General features: G+C 26.6%; 2 protein-coding genes across 4 annotated transcripts; one reads left to right on the forward strand and one right to left on the reverse strand.

Annotated features, from left to right (window-relative positions):
* Positions 1-25: 25 nt before the first annotated feature.
* On the reverse strand, positions 26-7,752 carry LOC124951235 (probable ATP-dependent RNA helicase spindle-E). 2 transcript variants are annotated; one of them, XM_047499298.1, is made up of 11 exons: positions 5,990-7,752; positions 5,599-5,899; positions 5,192-5,398; positions 4,799-5,108; positions 4,215-4,672; positions 3,755-4,121; positions 3,493-3,659; positions 2,189-3,367; positions 977-2,116; positions 541-878; positions 26-458 (listed from the first exon to the last, which is right to left on the reverse strand). In XM_047499298.1, exons 3-11 carry the CDS (start codon positions 5,390-5,392, stop codon positions 320-322), a joined length of 4,299 nt encoding a protein of 1,432 aa, XP_047355254.1. In that variant the 5' UTR covers positions 5,393-5,398; positions 5,599-5,899; positions 5,990-7,752; the 3' UTR covers positions 26-319. The 2 variants fall into 2 exon arrangements, with proteins under 2 accessions (XP_047355254.1, XP_047355255.1); XM_047499299.1 differs by lacking the exons at positions 4,799-5,108; positions 5,599-5,899; positions 5,990-7,752 and having other exon boundaries at positions 27-458; positions 5,192-5,278.
* Positions 7,753-7,819: 67 nt separating this feature from the next.
* On the forward strand, positions 7,820-11,291 carry LOC124951243 (protein O-mannosyl-transferase 2). 2 transcript variants are annotated; one of them, XM_047499319.1, is made up of 14 exons: positions 7,822-7,998; positions 8,067-8,150; positions 8,235-8,319; positions 8,410-8,514; positions 8,610-8,718; positions 8,787-9,055; positions 9,213-9,319; positions 9,433-9,625; positions 9,694-9,897; positions 9,958-10,109; positions 10,196-10,284; positions 10,390-10,538; positions 10,611-11,020; positions 11,092-11,291. In XM_047499319.1, the coding sequence occupies exons 1-14, from the start codon at positions 7,916-7,918 to the stop codon at positions 11,195-11,197; spliced, it is 2,145 nt and encodes a 714-aa protein (XP_047355275.1). In that variant the 5' UTR covers positions 7,822-7,915; the 3' UTR covers positions 11,198-11,291. The 2 variants fall into 2 exon arrangements, with proteins under 2 accessions (XP_047355276.1, XP_047355275.1); XM_047499320.1 differs by lacking the exon at positions 11,092-11,291 and having other exon boundaries at positions 7,820-7,998; positions 10,597-10,826.
* The last annotated feature ends 40 nt before the right edge of the window (positions 11,292-11,331 follow it).

The following is an 11,331-nucleotide window of genomic DNA, read 5'->3' on the forward strand; positions in this document are numbered from 1 at the left end:
ATCACAGTCTATTGTATTTGATATAATACTATATAATATTGTTTTATAATATTATTATAATATATATTGGACAAATAATATTCCATATAATACTGACACGAATGTACATGTTAATGTACAAGTGTTACTAAAATAATATTTTCTCCATTTGCTAATAAATAACTAAAAATATTTCATTTTTATTTTATAACATTATAAAATATATAAAAAATAAAAAAGTAATAATGAGAAATTATACACTAATTCAAATTGTATTAAAAATTAAAATATTAAGTCTTTCGATTTACGTTGTTAGAAATGTTCTGGCAAATATGAATGTTCAAAGTTTAATATTCCATTTTTTTTCATTTTCTCTATGTACCAGTGTATACAAATGTACACGAAGTTGTAGAACACTGTATATAGTTACTTTACAGAAATCGCAGTAAATTTCAGTATTTAGTAATTTTCGTTCATCTCTGCATAGAAAAATATATTAGTATTTGTTTAGTAATATAAAACGGGATTAAAATACAAAACAATATTTTTATATCAACTTACTCTGAAGCTAAATTACGTAATTCCTTAATATGATTCGTCATTTTTTCGAGTTCATCATTTTTCTCTTCTAATTCTAATGCCCAATGTAAACTGTAAATATTATTTTTGACCATGGTCATTCTACTAGGTTGTAGAAATAATAATTCATCATACATTCCCCATTTATAAAAGTTCATCAACATTTCAGGATCTTGTTTTTTTCTACATTTATCCATAAGTTTGGATAATATTATTTTTATTTTATTTTGATAAGAAATTATTTCTTCAGAATTATTATTTTCTTCAATTTTTTCGTTAATATGCATGCCAATATTCATCCAATGTCGCAATCTATTTATCTGTAAACATGAATTTTATAAAAGAATTTGAACATAAATATAATTTCATAAGGTAATATATAATAAGGTAAATATATAATATATAAATATATTCTCACATCTTGTAAATCATCAAATGTTATCTCAACATCAAAATATATTTCCATATCACGTTCTGGGAAAAGACTCTCTTTGGTAGAACTATCACATCCTAATCCACATAATGCTCCAACATAGTATGTACCAGAAGAATTACGTCGTAATTCCATACGTGGTGTAAAAATTAAAGCAAGTAATGCTGTTAAACCAGGAATGGCAGGTATTAAAGTGGTATTACGTAATGTTAAATTGCTACCATTTACATTTTGGTTTACAGTTCCAGCCACTAGGAGATGTTTTTGTTGTTCCTTCCAATTACTATCCAGAAGAACTGAATTAACTGAATTCGTTTCGATGATAATTTTTTTACCTCTACCAGCAATTGTAAGATGTCGTAAAGAACATTCAAGAGGAGAAAAAGGACCACGTAAACGTACTGTTGAAACCCATTTCGAGTCATCAGGAAGATCAGGATAATCATCACATGAATTATAATCTTCGTATTGCATCTTCTCATAATAAAGAAGTTGTGTTGCACTCATATTTTCATATTTTTTTCGTAACTCATTGTTCAATCGTGATAAATAACTTTCTTCTTTATGCATTGCTAATTTTTGATCTATTAATATTTGGTTGATATTAATTTTGTTTTCTGTAGTTACAGCTATCAATGTTAAAGCTATAACATTATTAACAACAGAATATATTTCACCAAATATTTGTTCATTACTTTCAAGTAATTCATGAAATTTGTTATTAGCTTCCTGAGGCCAATGTATCTTGTGGGTATGTGTTGTACAAGGTTGAATATTAGCTAAAACACATTCCAGTGCTAAAGCAGGTATTTTCATAATATCTTCACAATATATAATTTGCCGTATATTGTTTATATGAATTTTTACAGTTTGACCTATATCAATTAATTGGCATAAAGCAAATTTGTTATCAGATTTTTCGATATAATTTGTGATTACACCACGATAAAATTCTACTTGAAGAGTTTTCTTGAATGGAACAGCTACAAGAGTGTTAATCTCTGGAAGATAATCGAATTTTTTTAATGATTTTTCTCCTTCATTCAGAAATTTTTGTATCTGCCTTACTTTATCATGTGTATCTTTATCATTTATATGTATCCAAAAATGACCAGGATCTATGACCTGTAAATTATATACATATAAAAAATACTGAGTTTTTATTAATTAAATGAATAAATTAATTCCTATACTTACATTTATTATTTTAATTGCAATATATGAAATATCAAGACCTGGAAGATTTGGATTATTATAAGCAGGTTTTTTGCTTTCTTTTATAGAAATATTGTTATTAAAAAATATTGACTTGTCTTCAAGATTCATTTTTTTTGCCATATCAAGAGCGTCATTTTCACTTAAAACAGATATTTCAATAGGTATATTACATTGTCTCATTTTAATAGATCTATATACTGAAAGTGGAATTTTTCTTTCTTCATCTGTATAACTTTTACTAAATTGAAGATATATACGCGAAGATTTGAAAGAAACGTTTACTTTTCCGACAGAAGATTTAAAACAATCCTGGAAAATATTTTGAATTTTGCGTGCATACAAAAGTCCTGGCTGTTTTAATGGCCAACCTTGCAAATATACTGTATTTGTTAAGTCTAATCCATTCATGATCTTATGCCCCTCTTTTAATTCTTCGACATTTTGGTGTTTAACAAAATAATTAGGATAAAATGCACCAGCAATTACAATTTTTAGAACAAATGGTCGTACTTCATCATCCCACCTAACTTTATTAATTCCAACACTTTCAGTTATACCAAATTTTTTTAATCTTTGAGTCACGTTATACACGAGAGCTTCAATTTCACGCAATACTTTTATTTGTACAAATTGTCTTTGTGCCCATCTCTTTTCCATAGCATTATTATTTAAATGACGATTTGCTTTCTCACTTGTCCATACTTTATAAACATTTAGAAATGCTATACAATCACTTTCTGAATCACAAGCCCAACTAAATTTCACATTATAAGCTAATAACTTTTTTCCAAATGGACTACAAAACATATCCTTTACAGTCATACTACAACCAATTATTATCATGTCTCTTAAAACACTGAAGAGATGACCTAATACAATCAATTTAGTAACATAAATATTTAATGGTAGAGCAGCCATTATACGGCCGAGATCTGTTAATTCACCATCAAAGAGTTCTGTTTTATCATTATTGTTGAGTAATGCACCAGATTCTTTCAATAAGAGTATAGTACGCTCTAAGTTACTAAGATCAGGTGGATCAAGAGATAAAGCTAAGATAGCTTTAGGTTCACCCATGTTTAGAACTTTTGCCTGAAGCACTAAGTTTTCAAGAGGAGCTCTCAACATTTCAGGATTTCCTTCATCACATAGTACTGTCTGTCATTATACAAAAATAATATTCAAAACAATAAATTAATTAATGATTAAATATAATCTTCTTGTTAATATGTAAAACGTTTTTTTTTTTTATTTCTTTTCAATAATTATAAAATAATACTTACATCATAAAAATTTTTTGGTACTAATCTATATACTCTTCCATCCATTATACGACCTGTACGACCAGCACGTTGTTGACAATTTCCTTTACTAGCCCAAGAAAGTTCCAAACATTGAAAATTAGTTTTTGGGTCAGTCACAAGTTGTTTTATTAAGCAAAAATCGATTACTGTAAAGAAAGAGTATATTTTAATTCAGATATTTATTATATTTTTTAAGATACTGGTGAGTTATATTTAAGATACTGGTGAGATATAGTCATACCATACTTTACATCAGGTACAGTAATACTACTTTCAGCAATATTTGTTGATAAAATAATACGACGATAGCCTTTTGGAGGTTGTTCAAAAATTTTGTGTTGTTCTTCATTTGTAATTGATGAATGTAAAACAATAATATCCCATTTAGAGTTTTCATATTTTGCAGACGTTAACATGTTATGCATTTCTTCTATTTCATTAATTCCTGGCAAGAATACAAGAATTACATGTCTATTATATAACCCTGTTTTACTATCATATGCATCATCCGCCTTCATATCAAGTTCATCAAGAACAATTACTATGTGTACACAAAAATCCATCATACTTTTTGTTACTTTTGGTTCATCTCGTGATATTTCTGGTATCTATGAGATATATAATAGTTTTAGTGTAAACATTTATAGATATACAAAAATGTATTTATATTTAAGAATTATTAAACTATATTTGTTACTTACTGGTCCTAACATACCAAGTTGACACAGATAATAAATATTTATATTAAAGTAAGTTCGTTTAGCAATATCAATGACAGGTGCAGCTTCAAGTTTATTTCCAACAGGTGATGAAAAATATTTAGCAAATTTTTCAACATTAAATGTTGCAGACATAAGTACAATTTTCACTGTACGTGAATTTGTCCGTAAAAATTTTCTTACAATAAGCAACAGGAAATCCAATTCCTGATCACGTTCATGAATTTCATCTAGTATAATATGAGTATATTCCAACATATGTTTTGTATTTATTAATTTTTGTAAAAGCACACCAGTTGTACAATATGTTAAACGGGTATCTTCAGATGTATTGTTTATCATGCCTACTTGATATCCAACAAGAGTTCCTACAGGCCATTCTCTTTCTTGACTAACTCTTTTTGCAATACTAATAGCAGCAATACGTCTAGGCTGTGTTACTATTAAAAATTCAAATAAATAGTTTGTTAATTGTAATAAATAAAACTGATATTTTGATTTAAAATTCTTAATAGAACTATCTTTTATAGAATATTATGTGTTAATATGGATAAAAGATAAGTCACCTATGATGTTACAGTGAGCTCTTTTTTTATAACAAGAATCTAGTATAAATTGTGGTACTTGTGTTGTTTTGCCACAACCAGTTGGTCCCTCTATAATAACTACAGGATTGGTATCAATCATTGAGATTATACGGTCTTTCATTGTAGTGATAGTTAAATTCGTTTTTGGACGATAGGCAAAATTAAACGTTTTATATACATTTGTTAATTTTTCATTATTAAGTTCTTGTATAACAGGATCTGATCCTGCAGATACTGCATCCATTTTAGGTCCCGTCCCACAATTATTTGATATGTGACTTGCAGTGGACTTTATTTAATAGATTATACAACCATAAATTAACTTCTTTATTATATATAAAGTAAAATAAAGTAAAAGAAATAATAAAATACCTGAAGAAGTTCTTGTTCTTCCTTCTCAATGTATTCCTGTACATAATCGGTACCAGTTGCATCACTTGTAGATATTGGATTGCTATCTAATAAATTGTCTAATAAAGACATATCACGTGGTTGAAATCTTTCGCTGTATGGAGGTGGTAATTGGATTTTTTTTATTTCTTTATTTCTTCTAAAAATATCTAAGTAATCCATAGTGTCCTATTGAAATTTTGATACATGAAACAGTTGAATTATAATCGTAGGAACTTGGTGCGTGTGCATCAATGTTTTTGTATATAATGATAGTCTATATTCGCTTTGTTAAATCATATGAATATAAAAACATTAATTATTTCTTCTCGATATTATAATTTTATTACACGTAATATTCTTATTGATTAATACAGATTAATACTAACCTTCTGTTTGATTATAAAAGTATCGCAAATTCTTCTAATATTGGTCACAATATCAGGTCTCTAACTAACAAATGAATTACGTATAAGGAACGTATTTCTTTTTCTCTTTTATATTATTTTCATTTATATATTAAACCAACCAATGTAATTAGCACATATGCGCTTCAATGTCAAATATCAAAACAATAACAAATACCGCGTTTATAAAAATTTATGTAAAAAGTTCCTTTATCGAATATTCATAATATATCACATATAAATAGTACAATGAAAAAAACCAAGTTCAAACAGCTAGGGAAAACTAAAGAGAAACAAAGAAAGAAACCAAAAGTGTTTATATATTTAAGGAGAAATAGTTTTGATTACATCGAAATTATAAAGTAATGCACACCATGCTCGATCTCCATGAAACTTTATCAACTGGTACCGACAATATAATTCAAAACATGAGTCCTGCATTATAGAAAATTAATTTATTTTTCAGATTTTTGCCGTAACCAACAAAAAATTAAAATAAAATAATAATGAGAATCAATAATAATATATTTAAATATTGATGACTTGAATGACGAATTGGATTTATAAAAAATGAAGAGTAATAGAAGATGAATTGTTTGGAATAATTTTTTTATTCATTTGAAATATTGAAGGAATTTTTAATTAATTTATTCAGAGTTGATTTCTATTTTAGGAAATATCTAAATTGGTAAGATTCAATTTTATTCTTTTGAGACTGTGTTATCGTCATTGTTGTTTTCATATGTGAATTATAGTATGTGTGTGTATATATATATATATTTATATATGAGTGTGAAATAATTATTTTATATGTTTAATTGGAAATCATATATTATTTTTAGAAAGTAATAAAGTTAAAAATTTCTTATGTTCAGATGATTGCTTATTTATTATATGAAATTCACATATTATTTTGATTGTTTCTTGTCTAATTATAAGGTGATTCAGATGTTTTATTCACTGTTATATTATGTTGCTGTTTTATGAAATTTGTATATTATTTTGATTCCTTTGTGTTTAATTACAAAATGGTTTAGATATTTTATATACACAGGTAGTTATGCTGTTTACATCACTTGAAGAAGTTATATATAGAATATATAAGATAATAAGATTATAATATCTTTATAATATTATATATTTTCATTTTCAAATAATATTTAATAAGATATCTTTATATAATGTTTATAGGTTGTGTGTATAGTACGACGTTTTATTTTCAATTTCAACATGATGGAGATCAAAATATGTATGTCTGGGTTTGTTTAGGAATGGAGTTTATAAAAAATGATTAAAGTGCTCTGTCACATTGTGTTTATCAAGTAAGTAGGATGATATTAAACGGATACATAATTTTTTGTCTAATCTCGATTGATTGAAAAAAAAGTTTTGATTCATTCCACGATTGATTTTGTTCTTTTTTCTAAATTATAATATTAATTATTGTTATTCTAAAATATTTGGCATTAGAAAATAGAATTTTAACTCGCAGGTCTCTGTATGCTATAATCTCCAAGTGATGGAGACTTGGATTGATATTACTTGCGATATATAAGTGTAAATGATGCAAGTAATATCGAGCTAATGACTGCTAAATTTAATCAAAATTTATTATGTCTTATGATAATTGTTTTTATCTTTCCATATTATTCATTTATTGTGTCAATAAAGATATGGATAGATAATTTCATTATTTAATGTATTCATTATTATATCTTTTTTGAAATTATATGCAGGCAGATATGCAATATATTTTTTTATTGATATATATGTAATTTCATTATATATAATATATATGTATTTTCCTTTTGCACTAATTATAGGCGTAATGTACTTATGCAAGTAAATACCAATAAAATTGGTACATAGAAATTTACTTTATCATGAGTTGGTAACCAAATTTTTTTTCCCACTGTCGATAAGTATGTTCGTGTGTTATTTTTCCATATTGTCCATTTATCTCAATGGAGATATAGACAGATCATTTTATTATTTTTTGTATTCATTAATATATATGTTTTGAAATTAAATATGTATATGCAATATGTCAAACGTACTACTATTTTTATTACATATAAAAATTTCTGTCACATACTAATTCGATTGTTAAGTATCCTGAGGGGGTTATAATCTATATAAACTTATACAATAGTCGCATAATGGGGACAGTGTTTCTTTATTACGTTTTTAGTTCATATTTTGTCCATTCCTGTCGCTGAAGTCGCATATACTATGAGCGACAGATGGTGAATAACCTTAATAGAAAATTATACGGTAAAATTATACTAAATAGTATAAAATGAAACCTGTTATCGAAGAAAATATTCAGAAATTGAAATGTTTACCATCTACAAATGGAAATATACAATATGAAAAAGATCGGTACATAAACAAATTTACTAATCATTTTTAACTATACAATTTTAAATTATCTATTTATTTATTTGTAGAAATTGGTGGCTATTATTTGGAATTATTTTGATTCTTACAATTGGAACTAGATTTTACAAAGTTACAGAACCACAACATGTCTGGTAAAAAAAAAAGATGCTCATGTCTATTTATTTTTTTAATATTTATTTATAATCCATAATGCGTGTAATAATGTTGTTTTATAGCTGGGATGAAACACATTTTGGTAAAATGGGAAGCTGGTATATAAATAGGACATTTTTCTTTGATGTACATCCTCCTCTTGGAAAAGTAGTTCTCCAAATTTATTTTCATGAATTTTAATAATATTTCTGAATAATCATAAATGTTATATATTGAAATCTTTATACTTTATTCTAGATGCTTATCGCACTATCTGGATATTTAACTGGTTATGATGGTACATTTGCCTTTGAAAAGCCAGGTGATAAATATGAAGATGTCAAATATGCTGGAATGAGAATAGTAAATATATTTATTTACTAAAAATGGAATAAATAAATAAAAACTTTTAATGATAATACAAATTTAATATTTGAAAGTATATATTTTTCTTTTAGTTTTGTACATTATTAGGTGCTGCTACAGTACCTTTATCATTTCTCACAGTATGGGATTTAACAAAATCTACTCATGCGGCTACGCTTTCTGCAGTATTTATTCTGTTTGGTAAAGTCTAATTTCAATTCATAATACCAAATGTTATTTTTTAGTTATGATAGTCCATTTTATTTTAGATGTTGGTCTATTGACTTTAAATCAGTATATCCTTTTGGATCCAATATTGTTATGTTTTATGATGTGTGCAACTTGGGGAATGATTCGTATTGGTTCTCTTCGACATAAGCCATTTACACCTTCTTGGTGGAGTTGGCTAACATTTACAGGCGTATCTCTTGCATGTACAATTAGTGTAAAATTCGTTGGTTTGTTTGTTGTGCTGCTTGTTGGTCTTTATACTATATTTGAACTGTGGCGAGAATTAGGGGACTTAACAAAACCTATTGTAAGCACATTATTTCCTTTATTTTAAGATAAGAATATATGATGTTTTTTCTATTGGTGACTTGGATTAAAATAAATGTGCAGTATGCTACCTTAGTTATGTTAGCCCATACTTGGATTCTTACATTTAATAGAATGTAAAATATTTTTTGTTGTAGTCTTATGTGGGCAAACATCTAATAGCAAGATTCTGTTGTCTTATTGTGTTACCAGTGTTACTTTACATGTTATTTTTCTACATTCATCTTCACATTTTGAATAAAAGGTGAGATCTTAAATTTTATTGTTAAGATAATACAAAAATTAATTATTTATAAAATCTATTATTTATCTATCTATTATTTATAAATTTAATTATTTAGTATATCTTTGATTTAGTGGAAGTGGAGATGGATTCTATAGTTCTGAATTTCAATCATTACTAAAAGGAAATTCTTTGTATAATGCAACTATGCCACGGCAGTTAGCATATGGTGCTACTATTACGTTAAAAAACCATCGTACAGGTGGCGGATATTTGCATTCTCATTGGCATTTATATCCTGAAGGAATTGGTGCCAGACAGCAACAGGTTTTTATATAAACTTTGTTAGAATACAAATTCGAATTTTGATATAAAACAGTTCTTTTATTTTTTAGATTACGACTTATTCTCATAAAGATGATAATAATCTTTGGTTGATAAAAAAATTTGATACTGATGACATACCATCTGAACCAGTATTGGTAAAGCATGGAGATCTTATACGTTTGGAACACGTTATTACAAGGCGGAATTTACATTCTCATAAAGAAATAGCACCAATTTCTAAAAAGCATTATCAAGTTACAGGATATGGCGAAGTAAGCATTTTATGTAAAAATTATTAAATATTTATTTATTATTTTTTATGTATCTTCTAGAATGGTACAGGAGATGCTAATGATGTTTGGAAAATATTAATAAAAAATGGTAAAGATGGTGATATAGTTGAAACGGTTACAAGTAAGTTAAAATTTGTTCACTATCTTCATCATTGTGTATTAACATGTAGTGGAAAAACATTGCCAAAATGGTTAGTATCCAGGGAAAAGAAGTTAGTATATAGGAAAAAAGAACTACTATAAAAACATATTATTTATTAAAATTTTATTATTTCAGGGGTTATAGTCAACAAGAGGTTTCATGTAATCCAAACATTAGAGACAAAAATGCATTATGGAACATAGAAGATAATAATTATGCAAAATGTAAGTATTTGATATTATTTTAATTTGATAATATTTTATTTTGATATTGTTCTATTTTTAGGAAAATCCTTATGCAATTGTAATAATTAAAAATATCATTTACAGTACCCAATGTAAGTTTCCAAGTTTATGCTCCTGGATTTCTTGATAGATTTTTGGAATCACATGCTGTTATGTTGCAAGGAAATTCGGATCTCAAAGTCAAAGAAGGAGAAGTATCTTCTCAACCTTGGCAATGGCCTATTAATTATAGAGTATTTATTATTACAAGTTCATATTACAAAAATTAAGAAATTGATAAAAGCTAAATAGAATATCGATTTTAGGGTCAATTTTTTTCTGGCAATAATCAGAGGGTTTATTTACTTGGTAATCCTGTTATATGGTGGGGAAATATAATATTCCTTATAATGTTTGTTCTGTTATACATACATGCATGCATACGAGAGCAGAGAGGTTGCATTGAGAATCCTTTAACACTTGAGCAAAGACAAAAAATAATGGAAGCTGGAAAATGGCTTTTCATTGGATGGATGTTACATTATATACCATTTTGGGCTATGAGTAGAGTATTATATTTTCATCATTATTTTCCAGCATTGCTATATAGCTCAATGTTAACTGGTGTAACTCTAAATTACATTGTTGAAAATTTACAAATATTACTACCTAGCAAAATGGGAAATACTATTTATCATATTATAATGGGCACAGTAATTTCTGTTGTAATATACAGGTAAACATATTTAATTGTGATTATATATACATGATTTCTTATATATTGAATAATGTAATATGGATTTATAGTTTTTATTTGTTTTCTCCATTGGCTTATGGAATGGAGGGACCTTCTGCATCAGATCCTGAAAGTTCTATGCATTCTTTACGATGGATGGATTCTTGGGAATTTTAAATCTCATAATTTTTTGGTTTTTTTACATTTATTTATACGAGTTGAGATAATATCCTAATTAATAAGAATGAGATAAAATTTATACTATTTGTAATTGAAGAAATACTCATTTTTTATTTATATAAAAACTAAAA

This window comes from Vespa velutina, chromosome 8 (assembly GCF_912470025.1).
Source record: "Vespa velutina chromosome 8, iVesVel2.1, whole genome shotgun sequence".
Lineage (NCBI taxonomy): Eukaryota > Metazoa > Arthropoda > Insecta > Hymenoptera > Vespidae > Vespa > Vespa velutina.